The sequence below is a fragment of the Coccidioides posadasii genome, chromosome 2, assembly GCF_018416015.2.
Source record: "Coccidioides posadasii str. Silveira chromosome 2, complete sequence".
Taxonomy (NCBI): domain Eukaryota; kingdom Fungi; phylum Ascomycota; class Eurotiomycetes; order Onygenales; family Onygenaceae; genus Coccidioides; species Coccidioides posadasii.
In genome coordinates this window covers 1675782-1698975 of record NC_089408.1, presented here as the reverse complement: position 1 = coordinate 1698975, position 23194 = coordinate 1675782, and the positions used below count along the sequence as shown (strand labels likewise).

Here is a 23194-nt window from a genome sequence, read left to right as displayed (position 1 = left end):
ATGGCTCCGGAGCGGAAAGCATTTCTGGAAAAATGAGACTTCGAACCGTCCTCTTCAATGCCTTGGTAATCGGAAACATGTAACTCCGTAACCAATTAGTATGCGTGGGGTATGCATGTACTGTACAGTGTACGGAGTACATACATATGTTATATACCTCCCTCGTTACCGCCGCAGCTGTAGCTGTCGCCCGCATGTTTCGTGCTCCATGCTCCGTACCCAAATGCGGCCGTTTGGGAGACCTGGTGCGACAGTGGCTCAGCACGGCGGCGAGTCCATGACAGTGTGGCTTGAGGCAACCACGCCGAGACTGCCCAGCGAAGCAGAGTTTGCGCCACGGAGGGCGGCCGCTGCGATCGTTGGCCTGCGCGCTCTCCACTGCCTGGATGGAACGGTTTGATTAGCAGAGAGCCCGCTTACCCGTCCGGCTTGGCCGTTTGATTGGCCGTACTCGTCCCTTTGCACTGTTTGCTCGCCCACCAGAAGGGCCCTCTTGAAGGCTGCTGGTGCGGGTGCTGGTGCTGCTGCCGGAGAGGGGGCGGCGCAGCTCAGCTCGACTTGCGAAACCGCCCAGCTTCGCCTTTCGGAGTACGAGTAAGCTGACAAAGTCCCAAGCGCTCACCTCCTCTTTTCACTTGCAAAGTGAAGTGAATGGCTGGCAGATAGTTTTGTTGTGAAATGCTCACCACTTGAAATACGAAGCTGGTTACTCCGTACGAAGACTTCACTTTCTCGTCACTCTACGGAGTAGTGAACCACGCCAAAGGAACAGAAGAGGAACTTTGCCCGTATCTGTTCGGCGTGAAGGGGATTGTTACCAGGTGGAGCTGAGACCCGAGTCATTCTTGTTGCCTGCCTTCGTCAACATATTAAGTTCTAGATTTCATAAAAACTTTCCAGTCTTTCCCTGATCCTATCTCCCTTTGTCTTTTTTCCTAGATACATCTCTCTACAAAGCTCAAGGTCAACCTACACTGCCTGGCGTCGCAAAAAGCCACCTGTTGATACCGAATTATCCTATCAACTGTCACTCATAGTACTCCCTTGCAGGTACCAGAAAGTGACGCCTTGGCTCCTACATGAACCAGCGAACACAAAACAGAGGTGAGAGAAACGCCTTTTTTGGTTCTCTTTGACCTTGCTATCCTTTTCTCGCCAGCGTTTAAAAATCCTTTTTGTTTAGCCATTCTTATTTTCCTTTTTCTTTCTTCTTTCTTTATTTTCTTCTCTTTTTGTTTTGGGCGGACCTCATTTCTCTTGCTTCGCTCTAATGTCTGCTTCGTTCTGATGTGCGCTTCACTCTGAGGCGTCCTTCGCTCCAATCTTCAATTTCGGTCCCATATCTGACAACCTTGTTAAGTGTCGGCATATATCAGTGCCATCATTGTCTGCTGACTTTCGCGCCACTTTGTACTTCAATCTGAACCCAAGCAGATAATAGTTATCACCATCCATCCAGCTGACAGCTTAAGAAATCCACAGTTCAGATCGATATTTATGATCTTTTGAACAACTTGGTTGTGAGTTGATCCCAAATGTGGAATAAGCCTTGTTTCAATCCCCGAATCGCCCCGAAACAGGGCCTTCAGTTCCTGTCGAACCCCATTTGTTAGCCTGTAAACTCAAGGCTACTTTTGCCTCCCCCACCGAAATCCCTTACCCAATGCCTTTCATTATTGCTTGGACCCTTGTTTTTTCTCCTCTCCGGACCCAAATTCCCATCTCTGAAAAAAATCTTGCATCTTGCCAAAGTATTCTGTTACCTCCTCTTTTTGACTTCTGTTTTGCTGAATTTCCCTCCTCTTTTCTGCACAGTCGCCACGTCTTCCCTCACCACGCGACTCGACAACGCATCTCCACCGACGACACTGCGATACACGTGAAGCGCATTGTCACGACTGCTTTGGGAGGTAGCTCTATCTGGAGGAGGACACTTTTAATGGGAGTCAGCCATGGCTGAGAACGGCGGAGTGAACCCTCATGCCCATGCTGATCTGTTGCGACAAGCGATGCTGCAGAAGTGAGTCACAGTCAATCTACTCTTAACAGCTGCTGTTCATTGCACAAAATGTTCTCCTATCCATGGCATTGGATCGTTATGTTGCCCTGTACTCCTCATGTTACTCTGTGGTACTCGTCCGATTTCGCGACCTCTCGAAAATGCGAGATTCGAGCGAATCATCGTTGTGACTAGGCTTGGCTTTCAACTACGAGTTTTATGATTAGTCGGCATGCTTTTCATGCTACTATCCAATGTTTGTCACCTCCGGAGTCTCCAAGGGTCTCTTCGCTTTATCTCAGCCGGCTTTGCCTGCGGCTGAGGGAGACGGTGGCGTTCCCTGCACCTGTTTATACCCTTCCCCAAGAATTCTCACTTTTCCTCTGGAAGCTGCATACGGTGATGCAACTTCCGCGATAATGCTTGAAATTGGAGCTCATGATGATGGCTAACGTTTCCCCCACAACTAGTTCTTCTATACATCATGACGACGATGTTCAAGACCAGATCGGCTCGATGAGTTCGACTCCTTCCGGTATCGCGACGCCGCAACCCGACCTATCCGACAAGCGTTTACCGGGAATAATGCACAGCTTCTTTGCACAGGTTGGTGCCAGTTCTGATTCCGCTTCAGGTGTTGAGAATCAGGGAACTTCCTATATGACATCTCCACCCCCCGAAACAGTCGGGTCTCAAGCGCATTTACAATTCAATCAAGAGGAGAACATATCAGAAAATATACCCTCGTTGTCTGGGTCGACGGTCATGCTGCCCCATGATCAGGACTCGAGGATCGGTGCAAACCCCTCCGCTCAGCCAAGACAGGGTTCTTTTGAGGTGTTGAGACCTTCAGACTTTAACCCCTTGCCCACACCTCCCCATTCCTCATCGTCATTTTGTTCTATCGCTCAGAAAGATGGTGAAGAAGCAGAAAATGGGCCAGCTGCAGTCGACAGGGGAATGACTTCTATCTACCAAGCTTTGAAAAAATTTATCTTGCCGAAGACCGCTATGAAATCTAGACGACACACTTCTTATCCTGTTTCTAGCATCTCTCATGATTCAGTCCATGCCTCTCATTTCTCCAACCCTTGTCTCCCTGATTCTTCAACATCTCTAACTTGTGATGATTCTCAAAATATCTCCAAATCTTCTGAAGAATTGGTAAAGCTGACTGACAACGCGGCTGTGATCCTTCCTATAAAGAATACGCCCCCACTTACCCCTCGCGCGATGTCGAACGAGCTTCATCCAGCCGACAAAAGAACCGGATATTCATCGGCCAGTTCACCGGCTCGCAGTCAACCCGAAGCGCGACCGAGCGATCGCGGTTCAGTGACGCCGACCGGATCGTCTTCTTCTCAACATGGGACCTTATCGGAATCCAATGGTCCGCCAGTTACACCTTTAAAGGGGAAACTATCTGTCAATATATCCGAAGGAAGAGGCCTGCGTCCTAGTTATGACCCCTACGTGGTATGTGTTTTTGAATGGAACGAATATATCTCCAAGGGCGCCCACCTTGAACAATCACATCAGACAGAAAACAGGAATAGGAACCAGCTCGAGGCCTTGACTTCTGTGCCTATCCAACGTTCCAATAGTGACTCGGGGCGTCCGATGGCAATTCCAATGAAAAGTCGACAGAGCAGTCAAAATAGCATGCTAGATGGATACAACCACAGAACCACGACCCAAGTCACAGATCCCCAGTGGAACCATGAAGCTGTTTTGTATGTGCATAGTCTCCTCACCCTCTTACTCGATAAACTTACTATGGCACCCTTGCGCGTTTCGCTGACTGTCTAGTAGCGATGTTCTCGGTGATGAATCGGAGATCGACGTTTCCGTCTATGACCGCTCGAACCAAGAGGCTTTCTTAGGTCATGTCAAGTTACGACTTAACCTGAAAGAAGATAAAAAGTCCGTCGCCGGATGGTTCCCTCTTGAGGCACGAGGTCAGGGCGATGGCCACGTCTCTGGTGAAATTCACTTGCAAATGTTTTTCCAAAAGACGGACAAAAAGCAGGTCGGTCCGAACGATTTTCAGATCCTCAAGCTCATTGGAAAGGGCACTTTTGGGCAAGTGTATCAAGTCAGGAAGAAGGACACACAGCGAATATATGCGATGAAAGTGCTCTCAAAGAAGGTCATTATCCAAAAAAAGGAAGTGGCTCATACGCTCGGCGAGAGAAATATTCTTGTCCGCACTGCGATGACAGACTCTCCGTTTATCGTTGGCCTGAAGTTCTCGTTCCAGACTCCATCCGATTTATATCTCGTGACTGACTACATGTCTGGCGGAGAGCTATTTTGGCATTTACAAAAGGAGGGCAGATTCCAGGAACCCAGAGCTAAATTCTACATCGCAGAGTTGATTCTCGCTCTTCAGCATTTGCATCAACATGACATTGTCTACCGCGACTTGAAGCCGGAGAACATCTTGCTCGATGCCAATGGACATATCGCTCTTTGTGATTTCGGGCTGTCCAAAGCCAATCTTACAAAGAATGACACCACCAACACGTTCTGTGGGACCACGGAGTATCTTGCCCCAGAGGTGCTCCTCGACGAACAAGGTTACACGAAAATGGTGGATTTCTGGTCCCTTGGTGTTTTAGTGTTTGAGATGTGTTGCGGGTGGAGCCCATTCTACGCAGACGATACGCAACAGATGTACAAGAACATCGCCTTCGGGAAAGTTCGCTTCCCTCGAGACGCCCTGAGCGCGGAAGGCCGGAACTTCGTGAAGGGATTACTTAACCGAAACCCGAAACATCGTCTTGGCGCCAAGGATGATGCAAGAGAATTGATGGCACACCCATTTTTCCACGACATTGACTGGGATGCGATGAGCCGGAAGGACGTCATTCCTCCATTCAAGCCGAAGTTGAAGTCTGTTTCCGACACTTCATATTTCGACCCAGAGTTCACCACTGCTCTTGATAACTCCGCCTCCTTGAATGCCCGCGCTGCCGCTCTCGCCGCTGGGGCAGCCACCGAGTCCACACCGCTCTCGCCAGGAATGCAGGCCAATTTTAAAGGGTTCACATTCGTAAATGAAAGCACTATGGAGCAGAACATGAGGGATCTCCATCATGATTCCATGGATGAAGACTTCAAAGAAGATGACTCGTGGATCAACCGGACCAGGTCCGCTGAGAGCATCGAGTTTGAGCATCGGATGAGCGGAGTGGCGAGAACTCATGATGAAGGAGGAATCTTCAGTGACGATTATCACTTTGAGATGTGAAACATACCCGCGAGATATCCCATATACAGCTTGCATTTTTCACACCATTTTACATGATGTACATGACCGGGCAGGAGGATCTGATTTCGATATTTCGCGCTTTTGCTGTGCTACCTTTCGGAGGAGCCGTATTACGGTATCTGATCCAACCAAAACCAAAAAAAGTCATCCGGTGTTGTTTCTTTTCTTTTTTCTTCCTATTTATCTTGCTCCATGCATGCATGCGTTGCGTACTCGGAAGTGATCAAAATCCATATCATCTGTCAAAGCTGTTCCGTTCTTTGCAAACATCTGCATTGGATTTGACTATGATATCCTCCAAAAGTCGGCGAGTTGCTGCTGACTAGTATTGACATCTATCGTGCTTTTTACCCTCATACCCCTCCGGAGACTAGGGAATAAATCTCACTCCGTGCTATCATTCTTGTTTCCCCGTCGCTACCCCGCCCCCAGTTTCTCAGTGGTAATTATGCTTGTCTCCGTGGCCCATTTCTCTCCTCCATTTGCTACTTGGGCTTTCTATTGCTGATCTCTCCAGTTTGCTTCGGTCTGGTCTTATTACTTTTTCTAGCGACGACATATGCATGAAATGATGTGGTTCCTGTGGCATGAATTTGCCCAGGAAATGTTTTTACGAGGTTCTTTTTTTAAACAATTGCATCAATAGCACAATATATCTTACTTTACCATAGCTAACAATATTTATGGCTCATGAGAAAAACGGACAAAATGTTATCTTCCTTCCTATGCTTTTCCAATATACTTTCTGTCCTCCATACTGCATAGGAAACTCGAAACTATGCGTTGTTGGATTTTTCCCCCTCTCTTTCTGTCTCCAAGATGTCAAATAACGAACATCACCATCCCCTTCAGGGAATGATACGGCACAAACGCCGCTTTGAGTAGCGGGTGGCAGCCATCCTGGACTGATGTTCCGTTGCATCTGCCATCTCGTCTTGCAAGGGCGCTGTCTGGGCCGCCCGTTGGGGCTAGGGTCTGCATACACCGGACGCCGTAGTGTTTGCCCGGCGTTATCCCTAGACCTTGAGGAAATTTTAAAAGTTACCTGTGAAATCTTCATACCTGAATGCCGGTAAACGGGGCTGATGTTTCAAAGCTGGCGCAAGTCTCTCTGCGACCGTACGTACGGCCACCTTCTCGTGCTTCCAAGGTGGTGCAGTTCGCCTGTCCAGCGAAAGAGCGCCAAAACAGGCAAATCATTTGTCCCTGATCAATGCTATCCTTAATTTGGCCTAGCTCAATTACCCGCTGGAGATGGATGTTTCGCGAAGGTTAAGCGCTAAGCCAAAAGCGGAATTGTGCCTGCCCTAGCGCGTCTATCTACTCCCAGAGCGGATTAGCTCAATATCACCCCCTTTTTTTTTGGGCCTCTTCGCCCATCGCGTCCGAGAAAATGGCACTCGACGGCGGCATCCCCCCCTTTTCGCGCTGTGCGCAACTATGACTGGACGCCCGTGCAAGAGCGGAGCTGAAAAAACACGAGTTCCCTCTTGAAACTTCCAGCCTAGTAACGCATGGTTCTGCCTTGGCCTGTCATGATGCTTGCCAAATGTTTGCAGGGCGACAACGGTTGGCCCTGTTCCGAATGGCGACTGACAAGGCTGGTTTAACGACATATCATGTGCCAGAAATTCGAGACCTCAGCGTGAGCACGGGAAAAAGGTTACGATCCCTGCCTTTTTGAACTCCTTTATTCCCCAGGAGAGGAACTGGGTTTCTCTGTCAGACCCAACATCTGGCTTTGCCCCATCCCCTCCGCGATAGGAAGCTAACTGGCGCGAATTGATCAGCTTTATCGAGTGGAGCTTGATCGTCAGTGCTTGCCGGCTACCGTGACTGGCTGCAGCGAACAAACCGCTCCCCCTTGTTCAGCAAAAGGACCGTGTGATGCAGAGTTTATCAACTCCTCTCCGCCTGCTTCGCATATCTGTCTCGTAGAGCTCAGGAGACCCTTTCTGGTTGACTTCACAGCCGAATTTGCTCCTCATCTTCGTGTGTCTTTTTACGAAAAAAGGATGAGTGTTGTTGCAAGAAGACCACCTGAATCGCCGCGAATGTCATACAGCAGATCTCCTCCTCCACCGTCCTATCGAGATGGCTCACCGCATCGTCAATCCCCTTCTCCCGCCCATCCACGAGTAGTGGTGCCTCCGTCCCCACGATCATCTTCTTTTTCGTATATGAATCACCATTACTCCAATTCAAACGCCCCGAATATCTACTCTCCTACAGCCCCTCACTTCCCCTTTCGATCAGTGGGGCGGAACCCAGCGTTTCCAGACACCCCGGCGCCTACCTTCCCAAAGCATTTGCCTCAGGAGGTGTACGAATGCATTGTCCTTCAGTTACAGTTGTTGCATAATCACGGGGAAGGATGCATAACTTGCTTTGTGAGGGACTTATATTCCCTCAGCTTGACGAGCAGAGCATGGGAGAGGGCAGTGAGGCTCAAACTGTAAGTATCAATCGAACGATTTTAGTAGCGCTATGATCATATGCTTATTTGTTCAGGTATCAAAAAATTCATATCCATGGTGCCGATGCACCTGGTCAATTGAAGAGGTATAGGTGGAAAAGGGGCAGTCGATTGAAATTGCTTCGACGAACGTTACGCGAGAGAAAGCTGCTAGCAAACGCTGTCCTTGAGCTTCGAGTGCCAGAGCTCGACCTCTTAATATCAACCGGGAAGTATCATGCTGGTTTGCAAGAATACGTTGATTTAGTTGCGTCGGTTGTCATGGTCTGTCCAAACCTCGAACGTCTTTTGGGAATAACACTCCCATATACACACGAATTTGATCGCCTGACTCATGCATTGTCGACTCGGAAGAAGCTTAGAGAGCATGCTTGGATTATCGGAGAAAATGCGGCCGTCAGTGAGCGAGCCATGCAACAGTCGCCCAAACTGCTGGATCAAGGCCAAGCCTACCAGTTCCTGAGCTTCCATACCTTCTGGAGCAATCTGGAAACGTTAATGTTGCACTCACTGGATTCAACTGGGATCTTAGAGCACGGGATTGTTTTACGAATGTTAAATTTTCTCCCAGCTCTGCGTCATTTATCTGTTTCATGCCTGAATGCTAATGATTTCACGGATCGAACACTGCTGTTTTTGCCGCCACTTATTTCCTTGCGCCTTGAGTCCCTCTCTGGTGTGACGGAAAATGGATTGTCGCGATATATATCGAGGCAGGAAGCAAGAGGGTTGCAGTCGTTGACACTAATAGAGCAGAACATCACTTCGTTGCTAGTGATTTCTAAGATCTTTGCGTCGTTGAGAAACTTGCAGCGGTTTGCCATTGTGCAACAAGCTACGGCCCCAACGCTTCCTGGAGGCCATATGGTATTCCAGCCGCTTCTCGCCTCGTCAAGCTTGAAGCAACTTCACTGGGATCTTGCTAGCCCAAATGCGGACGCTCTGAACCAGTTGGATCCCCAGCAACTGAGGAGGCCACAAAAAGCCCCGAATACTCCTAATTTCCACCTTTCCCAGAGTATCCTACATGCCGGCTTTCCGTCTCTCAAGACTCTTCGTGCCCCGAGCGATATCGATCCTCTTGGAGCATTACAATCTGTCTGCCGCCCTACTCGAAACGGCCAGATAATGCTCCTTTCAGATCGGTATAGTCTCCCGAGGAGCTCCCAAGGTACGCTTTCGAAGCGTCCTCTGGCAATGCCTGGCGGCAATAACCTTACTTCATCCCGGATACGTGCACAAACCCTGATAGACATTGCGGCGAGAGAGGTCGACCAGGGCATTAAGGTCGTGGTCACAGATCATTCTGCAAACCAGATACTGGCACCCATGCCAGCATTCTCTGATTCCAGTTCGGAAAGCGAAATTGATGACATTGATAATATCCTGGAGTCTATCAAGGAGAAGAAAAAGAAGCCATCCCCACCCAAACGACCCTCCCCTTCTTCTGCTATCAAAGTCCACGAGTTCACCATCCCAACCTGCATGGGCCGAGTATACAACTCAGTCTATAATAAAATAGCTGCTACAACCCCGCGCTTCACCCTCAAACCAGACATTCCCGGCTCCGACGCCGATGGTGGTTTATTAAGCTGGAAACATATCCTCACAGCCAATCAAACATGGTCCTACTACACTCCCTTGTCCCCTTCTCTCTCGGTCGTCCGTGCCGGCACGAACTCCAGCTTGACTGACGACATCCCTTCTCCATCACCAACATCCTCTCGTTTCACAATTCGTACCGCTGGTGCAAGTAGCACTGCTGGTTCTCTCCCTTCGCCACGGACACCCACTTCTCCAATTCCTCCCCTCTCTCCCTTGGGTCCAGCCCCAGGTGAGCAGCCCCTGTGGGTGAGAGATACATGTAACGGATCATGGAATCAGGGCCATAGGCTGGGCAAAGAATGGTGGATGCATATCGAAAGGGAGAGAATGGGAAGCGGAACTTCAACGACAAAGCTACTTGAGTTGCGACATTTATTTTAACGAATTTTACTCCTTCATTTCCTTCTCTTTATTTATGCTGTGCATATAAAGACCCCGGAGATAAAATGACTGCCTTTTTTTCCCCCCTTCGTTTTCCCCTTGTTGGTTTGTTAAAATGGCGACTCATTAATATCACCCCGACGTCGCTCGCTATTTGTAATTGGTGTTTAGCTGGATGTGGATGGTAAACGAGGGAGGCTATATACACATGGACATCCATTACCGTATAATGTTTACAATTTATTTCTAATAGCATACATCTTTCGATGTAGCCTTTTCTAACATTCTATTCCGAGAAATTTGATGTACGGTGTTCTGAATCAATTTCCAAAGAGTCCAAGAGCGTAAATTATCCAATGTATTGGATCACATTCTACATGCTCACTACAGATACATCTTTGTGGGAGAAGTAGAAAAAGTGGCGGAAAGAAAACATGATATTAGGCTGAGGGCACACGGGGAGCTTTTCAAACATAAATGCCGACATTGGTATCCTTCTTCTTCGCTTGGACCTCTGCGATGGCATCCACATAATGCTCGTGGCCTACTTTACTCATACCCTTTCGTAACGCAATCATACCGGCTTCCACGCAGACTGCCTTCAGTTGCGCACCGCCAAATTCGTCTGTGCTCCGTGCCAACTCCGCCCAGTTAACACCGTCGTCCACCGTCATCTTGCGAGAGTGAATTTTCAAAATCTGTGCACGAGCTTCCTCGTTGGGAAGAGGGAACTCGATCTTCCGATCTAAACGACCGGAACGGAGCAAAGCCGGATCGAGGACGTCAACACGATTGGTGGCGGCAAGAACCTTGATCCGATCATCGGAAGCGAAACCGTCAAGCTGATTGAGGAGTTCCAACATCGTACGTTGAACTTCGCGATCACCAGACTTTTCAGAATCAAAACGTTTCGTGCCGACGGCGTCGAGCTCGTCAATGAAGATGATAGCGGGTGCTTTCTCTTTGGCAAGAGCAAAGCAGTCACGGACGAGCTTAGCGCCGTCACCAATAAACATTTGGACGAGTTGGGGACCAGCGAGTTTCAGGAATGTAGCGTCTGTCTGGGCAGCACAAGCTCTGGCAAGAAGAGTCTTACCAGTACCGGGCGGGCCATACATGAGCGCACCTGAAGAGATGGCGATTAATTAGTACATAATGATTAACCAGAAACAAAAGGATTCAAACCTTTCGGAGCTTTGATCCCGATTTTCTTGAACCGTTCAGCCTCTCTCATCGGCCAAACTATAGCTTCCACTAATTCCTCAATCTGCTTGTTGAGCCCACCAACGTCGGTATATTGCTCTGTTGGTTTCTCATCAACTTCCATCGCTTTTACTCGGCTATCGTATTCTGCTGGAAGCGTGTCCAGGACAAGGTAGGAGTCCTTATTCACCCCTATCAAGTCACCAGGTTTGAGCTTTTCATGGTCAACGAGGCCAATAAGAGGGAGGAAGATTGTTTGGCGAGTGGATGTCTTAATGACGGCTGATTTGCCAACACGAGTTGCGTCCAGGTCTATATTGGCACCTTCTTCAACTGCTTCCTTCTCGACGTCAAGATCTAGAAGCTCAACGACATTCCCGACTAGGTATGGTAATTGCCTTAAAACAAAGTGGTATCACACGTCAGTCATGCAGGTAATGGGCAGTTAAAATAGGTGTCGTACCGATTATTCTCAATTTTGTCCAGATTGTCCTTTATCTTCTCCTTCATGGTGTTCTGCTCGTGCATCAATCGTTGATACTCGCTCTTCATAATGCGCATATCATTGTCCAGCAACTTCCGTCGGTTTATGATATCTCGCGTGCTTGACCGTAGGATCTCCTCATCTAGCAGGTCGTCTTCCTCTTTCTTTTGATCCGCATCTTTCATTTCTGCGTCCCCATCCTTGTCGGATTTCTGTCCATCACGTTCCTCTTGCTCCTTTCTCTTATCCTTATCTTCGCGCTCAAGATCTTCGAGCTCTTCGAGCGTAGACATGGTGGCGGAGCTGAGTTATGGAAGTGGAATGACAGGTGAGTGAATGTATAGCACAAAAGAAAGCTTAGGATAGAGGATAGGTATGTCGGAAAGGGATATGGAGCAGAGAAGCGTAGCAAGAGGTCGTCGATCGAGCGTTATGGGTTCTGGTTGTCGTTGCAAGGCAGCTTGTTCGTCCAGCTCGCAGCTGCCAGCGCTGGATCACGTAAGCGGAGCTGCCGGTCATGTGACCTTAGGCGTTTCGCGGCACCGCTGCCTATCCTTGCAGGCTCCAGACTATTACGAAATGACAGAGGGAAAAATATTAAAAAAAGAAAAGGAAAGGAAAAGAAGCGAACTAAGGGGGCAGAGAGAGTGTGGTATGAGAGAAAGAGATGCAGCTCGTTTATACAAGCTTCTACAGCATATAGAGGTATAGGTACTCCGTAGTCAATGCCGACATATAATATGTATGTATGTATGTACATCTATGGGTCAAACCCGCAGCCACTGCAATCAGGGGCCCGAAATCCGTCTAAATGCGATCCAGGAGCGCCGATCGGCCTTTATTGAGCAGTTCATAGCGAGAGATGAAATCGTCTCGGTTAACTGAGTAGAAGTTGATGCGCATCAGCTGCTGATTGCTCTGAAAATGGGTGGAAGAAGGTTAGAGGGAACCACTCACTATACCCACCACACATTCTCCTAGCTCCTGTGAAAGCAGTCCGGCCATGAAGCATCCGCCAGTTGTCGAATACTAAAAAGCATACTAGTTCAGTAACCCTATCTTGGTCGAAACCAGGGGACATAATGCACATACTTAGCGGCATTCCCGGCTCTAGCTTAAACTTGAGCAAGAGCTTAGGTCGCTTCAGCATCTGGGACCATTCCCGTGCTGCAACATACCAGGCGAGTAAACTATCTTGTGAGCCTGTAAAATTTGCACCACGGTCTTCGTCGTTCCACCGAATCTGGTACAGCTCGCCTGTAGGCTGCCTATGCGAGAAAGTTTCGTGTGTTTTAGCAGGCATAATGTGGACATGCTCATTGCCACTGGCATGATGGCTGAAAATTGGATTCGATAGCACTGCGTATGCATCCGGGTTTTCTGACCACAAGGTGCGAGCAGCTTCAAATCCGTCTACTAACGTTGATTCACCCCCATCGCCGTCTGTGTGGGAGAGGAGGTGGAACATCTGAAGTCCAGAAGGGTCCGTGAAGTACGCATTATCAGTATGGACACCAAGACCTTGTGTTGTGTAGGCCATGTCCTTCATCGCCAAATCCGAAGTAAAGTCCCAGAAACCGCCTTTATTAATTAGCACTTCATATACCTGAATGTAGATACCGGGAGGATCCTACCATAGTGCGTCGGTCTGATGAAAGCGATTCGCTCCAGTAGTTTCTTCGTGGCCTCGGGGTCTACCGGGCAACCCTTGACAAAACAGAAACCGTATTGATGCTAGCAGTTGTTAGACGGAGAATTTGTTCTTAGACATAGTCTGGTATCAACGAACAATTTTCTGAGTCCAGGCCTTCACACCATCTTCTGATTTCATGATCCTATCGTAGTCCACTTTTGGAAGTTGAGAAAGAGACCCGGAGGCATGTTCAAAGGGCCTAGTAGGATATTAACTCCTAGAATAGCCAAAGAGGCATAAAGACTGCTAACCTAAACGTAGGGCCGGCACCAGGCTTATGTTGGCAGTGAAGCTGAAGCCATGGCCATGTATATGTACTAGAATGTCCATCAGGCCCTGGTTCCAAAGTTAGTCTGTACTGACATAGAGGGGTAGGGGACCCTACATTGGATCTCAAGATGTTGCCCCTCCACGAGTCGAAAGCTTGCGGGGCGAATATCGAAAGGAATCTAACTAGTCATCAGTATAACCCAACCACGCACAGCCCACTGAATGGGAAGTAAAACCGAGTGTGTGTCAACTAGTCGTTGTTTAGTCTCAGGATGGATGCATTTGACACAGCGACAATTTTCCCTGGTTGACTACTAAGTGATTCCGTCTCTCACAAACGGGGCGTGACTGCGAACCTCAGCCAGAACGGTGCCCTAGGATATAAGATTAATACCAAGTCATCCACTCTAAATAGGGGACGAATGGGCGAGTGTGGTGCGCGAATGCGACAGCGCTTTTCGGATTCCTACCAATAGGTCGTTCCCAGGTCCCCCATGGCGATGGGGATGGATTCGGCGAAACTTTTTTTAGCTTCCTTCCACAGATTGGGTGCTAGAGGAGGAATCTAACCGGTTAGTCTCTCCAGTTATGAAGGGCACATAATACTAACATCTTTCGTGGGATGTTGTTGAGAACTCGGAGGTAGATCCGGGGCGCCATTCGGAGATCGAGGAGTGATCGATTCCCTGTACTCCGTAGAGATATTCCATATTCAGTATGGGTATCCAATTGCAAAGCGAAGACGAGTGCGTACTGGGCAGTCATCGCTCGGCAAGCAACGCTGAAGGATCTGAATGCTTGGAAACGCATTGTTGCGCAGCCAATATTACGGAGTACTGGCTTTAGCATGACGCCTATATACATCGGAACACCAGCAACTGAATGAGTAGATTACTACTTTGCCGTTATGTTGAGAGCGTTTTCGAAATGAGTACTATTAATTTGATCAGGTTTGTCTAGCTGGGTGCAAGAGCAATTCACACGACCGGGAGGAGAGGCGCAAGTAAATATATATAGGTTCCCCAAAAGCCAACTCCGCTGTTCGGGAGTTGCAGCAAACAGCCGGTGAACCCCCTCGTCTCCGGCCGGGCTGTCGTGTGCCAAGATCTTCCCGGATGCGCTGGTTAACCCATACAGGCTAGTCTCGCAATGAGCCCACCCAACAGAACGGACCCGGTGTTGCAAGCTGCAGAATGCCATGTGAACGACATCGACGCACAGAGAACCATCAGCTATAAACAAGCGTGGTTGACCGCTACGGGCGACAAAGCAGCTGTGGTGGCACTTTTTTTATGTGATTGTAGTGCATAGCGTGCACCAAAACCAAAGGCATCAAACATCAAGGAGATGGACGTGATATGCTGGGACAAACCCTAGGCCAGAGAACGTATACCCACGGTGATTGAAGAGGGATCTAGGACGGAAAAATACTATCTACTGTGGTAGAGGTGCGATAACAAATGGACTGGTAATACGGGCCCAAAGAATTTTCTCCTGCAAGTTCCACGATCCGTTGTCCCAAGATGAGATTATGCTTTAAGTGCCAGAAGTACGGCCTTAGCGAGATTCATCGCAAATCTCCGAAAAACCGTTGACATTGTGCTGAAAACCCAGGGTACATTGATGGGGAAGAGAACAGAGGGAATTCTGGATGCGTTAATTGCGAGAAAAGAAAAAAAATAGTACACTGGGTCTTCAGCGTGACTGATAGGAGGAAGATTTGCGAGAAAAAAAAGATGCTCCAAGACGGCGCCAAGACGGGGCCCGCAGCAGCCACATGCGGGAGGATGCGGTGGATATCTACAATGGCACCACCTACAAGATGCCAGAGAGAAGCCCTGCCCGGTTGCCAACGTCCATTGGTAGGAGGATGAAGATGAGAGCGAAAATGCCGAGCAAGTCCCGCGGAAGACTTGTTAAATGTGCGCTCGTGTTGTCTTGTATAACAAAGGTGCTCCCTCCATGCGATTCGCACATCGATGCTCCCGTCGCCATACTCGGGTAAAATTTTCGGCTTGGCCGTCTATGCGGGCATTCACTATGTGGCCCTCCTCGCTACACGTCTTGAAAACAACATCATGAACTGCTCTCGAAGAACAGTATTTGATGTGTCTCTCTTCTGGCAGTGCTCAGGCGTGATGTGATGGTTTGTCCTCGCCGCTGTGGGCTAGCCAGATCTGGCAATCCCCGAACCCGAGAGTCCGCAGGAAGTTCCTCACGTCAGTAGCCGGATCCCTGGAGAGTATGGTACACCATCTCACCGGGACCCAGCTTATATTGGAGACTATTCCTATAACTAGCCTGCGTCGGCGGACTAGGGCCTTGAGATCCGCCTTCTGTGCGCCTAATCGCTTGCCAGAGATAGTTCAACGCCAAATCACCGCTCATGTCACCTTTTCACGTTAACAGAGAACGACCGCCATGCGTATCCGCGGACCACTGGATCAACTCGAGCAATTAGTTCATACCATCCATTCTGACTGGTTAGTTACAGATACAATTGCAACCCCTATACGGAGTACTAATAGGAACGGTACTGGCGGAGCACTAGTTTACTGCACCCAACTAGGCCGACGAGGAAGAGTCTTCACGTTTGCTCAATGATGGGAGAGCGTCCGCTCGAAGCACAGTGGCCGTATCAGCTGCCCGAATACCGAGCCTGAGTTGTCCATTAGAAACGTGGCTCAGCACGCGCTAAGCCGTCACCTTGATCTGAAGCATGCTCATTGCTATCCTTCTTTCACATAATCAACGTATTTCTTCAACAACATGTAACGTGAACGCAGGGGAAAACTTGTCATATTGAGGAGCTAATACTAGGATCCACTAAGAAATCCCTTTTTGAGGGGGTGAGAGAGAAAAATGAAGCAGTGATGCAACTACTCGCAGTGGGAATTGGTATATTGGATGTGGTCAGTGTCGCTTGTTGTATCTGATCATTAAGTGGCTCTTTGTCAATTACTCGGATCTTGAAACCATGTACTAATTTCTAAACTAGACATTTCTAGGCTACTCATTCAGATGCTTTATATCCCTACATCTGACCAAGCTACTAACAATCAGCTAATTTCCAGGCGTTCTAACCGTTCTCCACATCCCCATTCCTATTTACCCGAGACCTTGATGACAAGGTATCCATTCCCACCCGCCGCCGCAATGCCTATCGTGGAATCAGCAAAAAAAAAAAAAAAAAAAGAGAGAAAAAAAAAATGATTAGAAATCTCTCAGCATCAATTGCACCGATCTATCCTACCTAAGAACATCGTAGGGTAGCAGCCGTACCATATCTATTATCGGCTTACAGAGGAACTTGAGGACCACTGGAATTGATGGAAAGGTGGCCCTGTATCCAAGTTTTATCCTAGTACTAGGTGTCAATTCGGTGGGCGGCTCGCGCTGCGTTATCATTTGAGAGGAGCAACGCTTGGATGAGAAGCCCAAAGCATGCTCAACTGTGCCATTCTCACCGAGGATATTCTTTGAAAAGAAACATGTGCCAGGGCTCCTTTGTTGCTGAACTGTTGTCTGCCTTGTCCTCGGTCTTGCTGCTCATATTGGCGAAGCAACTTGCATGACTCCTTGCAGATAGAATAAACAAACGTGGATAAGAGCATGGAAATCAATGATAGTGATGTCGAGTAGAAGCAACTTGTGATATAAACATTCGAAAATCAAAAAGAGAAACAGGAAGAAAACGCAAAGTCGCAAAAACCGGTTATGCGGAATCTCCGAATCCCAGCAAGCCAACTGTACAGTCTGCATTTTGGCATGGGAAGCACAAGGCTGGAGCTCCTGGAGGGACTAAACAATTGTATGCGAAATCCAGGCTCCACCTGTAGGGATGGTTATCTACCCGCTATATGGAGTCGTAGTCCCGGAGTTTGTAATCGCCCCGCCTTTTGGAACTCGGGCTGAAGTAGGATATCGTCGCCGATAACTCGTATAGAGACAGGGATCCTATTAATTAACCTAATGTAAAGGAATATAAAATCAAGGCATAAATAGTCATCAGGCTTGTATAACTACAGGAGATACCGATTAAGATATACCAGTGAGACTGGAGACATTTAGAGCTTGCTCTTCGATCCGACAACCTTCACCAAGGCACGACCATTTCCGAGAACGACCTTCCCATCTTGGTTCTTCGTTTGAAAGATCACTTCTTCGAAACCGTTCTCGCTTTTACCAGTTCTCCACATCTCCGTGGTGAGCTTATCACCAGGACGCACGGGTGATGCAAATCGGGCCTGGAATTCCTTCAGATTTTGAGGGTCACTGCCGCCGAGGTTCTGGAGAATGGCATGAGCGGCCATGTTCCAGCTAAACAGGCCGTGAATAATGATGCCACCGAATCCCAACTTTTTTCCCACCTCAGGATCGGCATGGAGAGGGTTATAGTCGCCGTTCAAGCTGCAGAATTGGTCAGTTTTCTGTGGGTTTTTATCGGAGAACTTCCCTAGACGTACCGATAGAGCAACGCGGTAAGGGCGGTCGTCTGGAACTCATAAGTAACATCTGGCTTCTGGCCCTTTGGAGGAGGATAGTTAATGGTCGCCGGGCCTGTAATCCGTTAGCAATAGCGTTTAAGATAGCACTTCGCGAGGACATTCTCACCTTTTGGTCCTCCCCAATTGCCCTGGCCAACATAGAAACCACTTCCAATAGCGGAGGTATAAACTTCCCCAGTCTCCTTATCCACGATATCCTGCTGGGTCTCTACAACAGAACCCGCCTTGCCCTTGTCGTAAACGCCAACGACTTTGGATCGAAGTTCAAACTTGCAACCCTCGCTGGTAACAGGGAGCGGCTTGTGGAAAACCATCTTCCGCTGTCCATCGAGAACACGGTGGTTATCAAACTTGGGGACACCGGGAATCACCTGCTGGGACTTGGCTCCGTGGAAGTCCACGATTTCTTGATCGGTATGCTTGAATGCTACACGATATATTGGTCAATGCCATGTGTCCACTGATTCGAAGAAGAGAGTCTGCATACGGAGGATAATAGGATAAGTCGGGATCATTGTGAATTTGGGGTCGAACTCCTGCAGGTAGTTTGTCAGCCATGTAGGCAAGCCAAATCATTATTTCTGTCTGGATGGACGAACGTATAAGAAATGTAGCTCATCAGCCGTGCAGCCGATGCTGTTTGCGAAGAGAAGAACATCTCGTTTCAGCCAGCTGACATCCCGAGAAGGAAACTGATGTCCGGCTCCTGGTCCGCTCATGATGGGAGGATTATTTGGGAAGATTCGAAAAAACGTGAAATCGAGTCAAAATATTTTCCACATTGAGAGCAATTGTGAATTGTGAATCTGCGGGAGTTGTCCTCTGGACTGCGAGAGCTCTTTTAATATCCTGGAGCTCTGTCCGGCGAGCTTGCGGGGCTCGGTATAGCGTTTTGGCGTTCATGCCGAGGCACTGGCCGACTGGCTTGGGTACAAAGGGTCTGGAAACATTTTTCGGCCAAAGGAGCTCGGGAGACAGCTTGGCCATTGTTAAGGACGTATCCTTTACCACCGGCTATTTCTGACGCTCTTCGGGGAAGGCTTTATTCACAAACGATGCCTTGAAGTGCGCTGTTACGGAGCCACGATTGTCCGACGTGATGATTGGTAAGATGGAATCCTACAAACTTTGAGAGTTGACCTTAAGAATTATAAGCAATGAATTGGTTAGATTAAGCATCGACTCGAGGGTATCTATTGCAAATCGAGGAGCTGTGAAATCCTATCCTTGACCATCGTTTCGTATCCATACCACATACACCCAACGCCTTTTTTTGGGGTTTTAATTAAAAGCCACATAATGCAAAAATTGCGCGCCCTACCCATGCAAGCTACCATGGATAGGAGAATAGCATCGAATAAAAGGGACATCTTGATGACGCGCGGAGGATATGCAAAAAGCCATTTACAGACATATGTACGTAAGATGTTTAGCACCTGTGGTTGGAATTAGCAGCGATTCCCAGAGGTACACTCCATAGACGGTATAAACAGGCTTACATCTTATATTCACAAGAACCCTGCGTATAGCGATTTTCATCTGGTGTCTCAAATCTGTACGAGATCTGGATATCAAGATCACGCTTATTTTTGTCATTCGGTCGGTTGCTAAGGTAACCGGTCACGCACTCGTTCTCTTCGATAGTAATAACTTCGTTAATGTAGAAAACGGTCTGTTTCCAGTGAGTGTACTTCGCATGTGGGCCAGTCGAGAATCGAATTTGCTTATGGCATGCTGTGAAGTCAATGTCAAACCAAGCAATGAGAGCATGAATGAAGTCATTTCTCTTTGCAGTGAGATTGAAAGGGACCTTAAAAGCCAAATCCGCCGGAGTAACGGTGTATAAATCAAAGGTTATGATGGGACAAGGATCCGTTACAAGAGCCTTCAGCTCAACGGTGTCGACAAGTGGTTCGGCCAGCGCAATTTCTTTCATCGGCGAATAGTCGAAACCATACACATTGTCCCAAACTATCAAACGGTTAGCGTCTCTTTCCGTTTGTATATAAAACCAGAGTCACTTACAGCCGATTTTCTCATCCTTATACTCGCCATCTTCGATTCCAGCCAGGTACATGGTGGCTTTATCAGGGAAAATCTTTCCACCCGGAACGAGATAATTATCACGAGCATAGAGGACGGTATCCAGCATGCTCTCATAGAGCAAGAAGTATCCCATCCACTCTGAGATGATTATATCAACCTTTGGGAATGGCAGAACAACCTCCTCCATTTTACCCTGGAGAAGAGTGATCTTGTTGCTCATCCCGTTAATTTCTACAATTTGACGGGCCTTCTCAATGATGGAGGACATATCAACACCAATGACGTGTTTAGCTCCAGCGCGGACGGCAAACCTTAGGAGAAAAGCAACTGTTAGCCGACAGCCTTGAGAGAAATACGTAGGACAACCTACATGCTGAGGATACCAGTGCCGCAGCCGACATCAAGGACAACCTTGTCCTTAAAGATATGTCTGTTCTGGTAGATAGCGTCGCGGTATGAGCGGGTTCGAACCTCGTCTTTCTAAAAAGGAGCAAACTCGTCAGTAATGCTGCCCTAAATTAAAGACGAGGCGAGAAACACGTACAAGCATCTCCTCATGAATTCCTAGTAAATTTGAACTGATTAGCATTTTCAATTCCTACAAAATCATGTAGTGCTTAAGGTCAGGGACAGGATTACCATGATGATCATAGCTAAGAGATATACATTAGCATTTAGACAATTAACAGTGTGAAGATACCATTGCTAATCATACCTAGTGAAATAGCGTACTTCAGCGTGATCCATTCCAACCATTCTGTCAGCACTGGAAGTCATCTCTGCTGCCGCCGTCGCTTTCTGAGCTCCGTTCATGGTGACGGGGTTATGATGGAAACAAACGCGGAGTAAAGAAGGTGGGGTTTCTTATTTATGTAAAGAGAGGAGAAAAGCACAAATTAAAAGAGAAAAAGGAGATCTGTAGAGGAAAATAATAATGGAGAAAATTTACTTTTTTTTCCAAACACAGATGTTACTGAACAGCTTAGAGACAAATCTTGAAAGTCGGTCAGGTTTCTGAAGATACAGCTTTTCTGATAACAACTCAAATCAGCCTTTTCCACTATCGTCAGAAGTAGCTTAGTGCATCTGATTGAAAAAAAAATTGCTCAACCAAACTTTTGTGCTGGAGATGACCTCATCATTTAAAACTAGAATACAATTTGTTAATTTCCCTTTGGGTTCTTGTAACCCAAGAACAAGGGCGATTGGTTTAGTGGTATAACGTCTGTTTTGCATTATCGCGAATACAGAAGGTCGGGATTTCGATTATCCCATCGTCCAAGAAATTCTTTTTTTATTTATTTATTTTTTTTGATATCATCCCTTCACTGGACCTCTAAAAAACACTTCCACTATTATTCCTATGCTCTCTTTTTTTCAAATTCTATTTTTCTGAACATTTTCCTCCCCGTGCTTATTTTTTGTTAGACGAAGCTCTAACCTGGGGGCGGTCTCCGCAAACTGCCGATCCCCACCGCCATCACCTTGGTGCTTCGGACTGTCATACCCTTCTATGCGTCCATGTTGGCGGTACAACGATGAAGCTGAGCGGGAAGAACCTCCATTTGCCGCGCATATCGTGGTTCCTAGCATTCTACCTATGGGTAATTTTTATACAAGCTGCCCAGGCGTCGCTCGGTGACCGACTGCCAGACTTTAAAGAATGCGTCCAGGTGGGCTTAGAGCTCCTACTCCTGAGATGCCAAGTTTAAATGCCTTATCGCTCATACAGTCGTCGTCTTTTTAGGTTTGCAAAGTAGAGAACTGCGAAAAGGGACAGCTGTCATTGCGTCAGTATTCTGATTGTTAACCGATCGTTTGATTGCAGCTGACGATCGGAATCCGCTAGCGATACACTTGCGACTTTTCCTTTGGGATTGCCCGTCCGAGTGCGATTATACCTGCCAGCATGTCATCACTAACAAGCGGGTCTCCCGTGACCCTCCAATGCTTCAGCCTGTGCTCCAGTTCCATGGTAAATGGCCGTTTCGCCGTATTTTGGGGATCCAGGAGTTCTTTTCCGTTTTCTTTTCGCTGCTGAACTTTCTGGCTCACCGGCAGGGCATGGGAAGGGTTCGCGAATCGATACCCGAATCATATCCCCTGCGAAAATACTACTTGGCGTTTGGATATTTCGGGCTTGCGAGCTGGATCTTTAGCATGATATTTCATACTCGAGACTTCCCATTGACGGAGAAGCTCGACTATTTCGCGGCTGGAGCTAGTGTACTATACGGTTTATACCTCGCCATTGTCCGGATATTTCGCCTCGACCAAGTCCGTCCGCGTCTTAAACCCACGTTGCTGCGTTGGTGGACAATACTCTGCTGTGGGCTCTACTTGGCTCATGTGTCATATCTGAGCTTTTGGACCTGGGATTACTCCTACAACATGACGGCGAATGTAGCAGTTGGTATCACACAGAATTTGCTCTGGACATGGTTTAGTATTTCTCGATACAGAAAGTACATGAAAGGGTGGACTGCGTGGCCGGGAATGATAGTCGCATGGCTGATCCTCGCTATGAGTCTGGAACTTCTTGATTTTCCTCCGGCGTGGGGATTGGTTGACGCCCACAGCCTATGGCATCTAGGGACCGTTGTTCCTACCATTTGGTGGTACACGTAAGTTCAAACTCCATGCGATGTGAGGCGTTTTCCGCTAAGACTCCATGTCTATTAGGTTCCTCGTCAAAGACGCGCAAGACGATCTTATGGGACAAAGGCTCAAAGCATAGGTTGCTTGCGATTGAATCATTCGGGGTGTCGGATCTTCAAGGATATGTTTTGAGCTCTGAAAGGCTTATGACAAGGTGTTTCGGATATTTCTGTGGATAGAACTTGAGCTCGAAGAGATAGAGGGATTCTAAGTTCACTTGAAGTGTATTCCTTGCTTCTTTGTCTCTCGTATATAAATTCAACGAGAATAGACAGGCGATTCCTCAAAAGTACTCACAGGATGAACTCTGAGGGGGATATAAAGGGAAGTGCCCGGCTGTAGGGCGGGAGAGTGCTGTATCGGCCTAGCGATGAGGAGCACAGACTTGCGACGAAAGCATCCGCCGGCCACGCACCTAGAACAAGCAAACACTGCAAACATTCACTCTTCCATCGCATGTGATGCGCTGTTCCGCTGCGTGATTAGCCAGAGCCCCTGTCGTCTGATGTAACTAACGATGTTTGACCTGTTTGCAGCTCCCCTGCGCTGCTACCATTTCCCCCACCGTCACCCCACGCTGGTGCTCAGCTGCTCTTC

At 48.0% G+C, this 23194-nt stretch overlaps 8 protein-coding genes and 1 non-coding gene across 9 annotated transcripts; 4 read left to right on the top strand and 5 right to left on the bottom strand.

Annotated features, from left to right (window-relative positions):
• The first annotated feature begins 534 nt into the window (after positions 1-534).
• D8B26_003074 (uncharacterized protein) lies at positions 535-5965 on the top strand. The gene is made up of 5 exons (XM_066124033.1): positions 535-1520; positions 1816-2020; positions 2470-2605; positions 3206-3732; positions 3812-5965. Exons 2-5 carry the CDS (start codon positions 1953-1955, stop codon positions 5250-5252), a joined length of 2172 nt encoding a protein of 723 aa, XP_065980108.1. The 5' UTR covers positions 535-1520; positions 1816-1952; the 3' UTR covers positions 5253-5965.
• A 1323-nt stretch (positions 5966-7288) lies between these two features.
• D8B26_003073 (uncharacterized protein) lies at positions 7289-9735 on the top strand (the record flags this gene model as incomplete). The annotated part of the gene is made up of 2 exons (XM_003068639.2): positions 7289-7728; positions 7785-9735. 2 exons carry the CDS (start codon positions 7289-7291, stop codon positions 9733-9735), a joined length of 2391 nt encoding a protein of 796 aa, XP_003068685.2.
• Positions 9736-10077: 342 nt separating this feature from the next.
• Positions 10078-11866, bottom strand: RPT5 (26S proteasome regulatory subunit 6A). Its single transcript, XM_003068640.2, has 3 exons — positions 11402-11866; positions 10921-11336; positions 10078-10861 (listed from the first exon to the last, which is right to left on the bottom strand). Exons 1-3 carry the CDS (start codon positions 11713-11715, stop codon positions 10203-10205), a joined length of 1389 nt encoding a protein of 462 aa, XP_003068686.1. The 5' UTR covers positions 11716-11866; the 3' UTR covers positions 10078-10202.
• A 363-nt stretch (positions 11867-12229) lies between these two features.
• Positions 12230-13253, bottom strand: D8B26_003071 (uncharacterized protein; the record flags this gene model as incomplete). The annotated part of the gene is made up of 5 exons (XM_066124032.1): positions 12230-12303; positions 12380-12451; positions 12515-13003; positions 13057-13156; positions 13212-13253. 5 exons carry the CDS (start codon positions 13251-13253, stop codon positions 12230-12232), a joined length of 777 nt encoding a protein of 258 aa, XP_065980107.1.
• A 311-nt stretch (positions 13254-13564) lies between these two features.
• D8B26_003070 (uncharacterized protein) lies at positions 13565-14249 on the bottom strand (the record flags this gene model as incomplete). The annotated part of the gene is made up of 5 exons (XM_003068641.2): positions 13565-13688; positions 13742-13759; positions 13856-13950; positions 13996-14071; positions 14140-14249. The coding sequence occupies 5 exons, from the start codon at positions 14247-14249 to the stop codon at positions 13565-13567; spliced, it is 423 nt and encodes a 140-aa protein (XP_003068687.2).
• A 3138-nt stretch (positions 14250-17387) lies between these two features.
• D8B26_003069 (uncharacterized protein) lies at positions 17388-18888 on the bottom strand. Its single transcript, XM_003068642.2, has 5 exons — positions 18493-18888; positions 18381-18429; positions 18000-18320; positions 17852-17945; positions 17388-17795 (listed from the first exon to the last, which is right to left on the bottom strand). Exons 1-5 carry the CDS (start codon positions 18610-18612, stop codon positions 17453-17455), a joined length of 927 nt encoding a protein of 308 aa, XP_003068688.2. The 5' UTR covers positions 18613-18888; the 3' UTR covers positions 17388-17452.
• A 164-nt stretch (positions 18889-19052) lies between these two features.
• On the bottom strand, positions 19053-20864 carry RMT1_1 (type I protein arginine N-methyltransferase Rmt1). Its single transcript, XM_003068643.2, has 7 exons — positions 20655-20864; positions 20579-20592; positions 20484-20503; positions 20310-20419; positions 19919-20250; positions 19393-19864; positions 19053-19329 (listed from the first exon to the last, which is right to left on the bottom strand). Exons 1-7 carry the CDS (start codon positions 20750-20752, stop codon positions 19323-19325), a joined length of 1053 nt encoding a protein of 350 aa, XP_003068689.1. The 5' UTR covers positions 20753-20864; the 3' UTR covers positions 19053-19322.
• Positions 20865-21138: 274 nt separating this feature from the next.
• On the top strand, positions 21139-21220 carry D8B26_003067. Its single transcript has one exon. It is a non-coding gene; the product is annotated as a tRNA-Ala (tRNA).
• Positions 21221-21465: 245 nt separating this feature from the next.
• On the top strand, positions 21466-22875 carry D8B26_003066 (uncharacterized protein). The gene is made up of 4 exons (XM_066124031.1): positions 21466-21612; positions 21687-21729; positions 21789-22563; positions 22622-22875. Exons 1-4 carry the CDS (start codon positions 21478-21480, stop codon positions 22674-22676), a joined length of 1008 nt encoding a protein of 335 aa, XP_065980106.1. The 5' UTR covers positions 21466-21477; the 3' UTR covers positions 22677-22875.
• Positions 22876-23194: the final 319 nt, after the last annotated feature.

Excerpts from the sequence above, each read along its gene's own strand:
- D8B26_003074 (XM_066124033.1), top strand. The coding sequence starts at position 1,953 with ATGGCTGAGAACGGCGGAGTGAACCCTCATGCCCATGCTGATCTGTTG. Across the intron at positions 2,021-2,469 it reads CGACAAGCGATGCTGCAGAA|TTCTTCTATACATCATGACG; the intron begins GTGAGTCACAGT and ends CCCCACAACTAG. Across the intron at positions 2,606-3,205 it reads TGCACAGCTTCTTTGCACAG|AATACGCCCCCACTTACCCC; the intron begins GTTGGTGCCAGT and ends CTTCCTATAAAG.
- RPT5 (XM_003068640.2), bottom strand. The coding sequence starts at position 11,715 with ATGTCTACGCTCGAAGAGCTCGAAGATCTTGAGCGCGAAGATAAGGAT. Across the intron at positions 11,337-11,401 it reads GACAAAATTGAGAATAATCG|GCAATTACCATACCTAGTCG; the intron begins GTACGACACCTA and ends CTTTGTTTTAAG. Across the intron at positions 10,862-10,920 it reads CGGGATCAAAGCTCCGAAAG|GTGCGCTCATGTATGGCCCG; the intron begins GTTTGAATCCTT and ends CCATCTCTTCAG.
- D8B26_003069 (XM_003068642.2), bottom strand. The coding sequence starts at position 18,612 with ATGAGCGGACCAGGAGCCGGACATCAGTTTCCTTCTCGGGATGTCAGC. Across the intron at positions 18,321-18,380 it reads GACTTATCCTATTATCCTCC|CATTCAAGCATACCGATCAA; the intron begins GTATGCAGACTC and ends TATATCGTGTAG. Across the intron at positions 17,946-17,999 it reads CAATTGGGGAGGACCAAAAG|GCCCGGCGACCATTAACTAT; the intron begins GTGAGAATGTCC and ends AACGGATTACAG.
- RMT1_1 (XM_003068643.2), bottom strand. The coding sequence starts at position 20,752 with ATGAACGGAGCTCAGAAAGCGACGGCGGCAGCAGAGATGACTTCCAGT. Across the intron at positions 20,251-20,309 it reads GGCACTGGTATCCTCAGCAT|GTTTGCCGTCCGCGCTGGAG; the intron begins GTAGGTTGTCCT and ends TTTTCTCCTAAG. Across the intron at positions 19,865-19,918 it reads TAAGGATGAGAAAATCGGCT|TTTGGGACAATGTGTATGGT; the intron begins GTAAGTGACTCT and ends ACCGTTTGATAG.
- D8B26_003066 (XM_066124031.1), top strand. The coding sequence starts at position 21,478 with ATGAAGCTGAGCGGGAAGAACCTCCATTTGCCGCGCATATCGTGGTTC. Across the intron at positions 21,613-21,686 it reads ACTTTAAAGAATGCGTCCAG|GTTTGCAAAGTAGAGAACTG; the intron begins GTGGGCTTAGAG and ends TCGTCTTTTTAG. Across the intron at positions 21,730-21,788 it reads AAAGGGACAGCTGTCATTGC|CGATACACTTGCGACTTTTC; the intron begins GTCAGTATTCTG and ends GGAATCCGCTAG.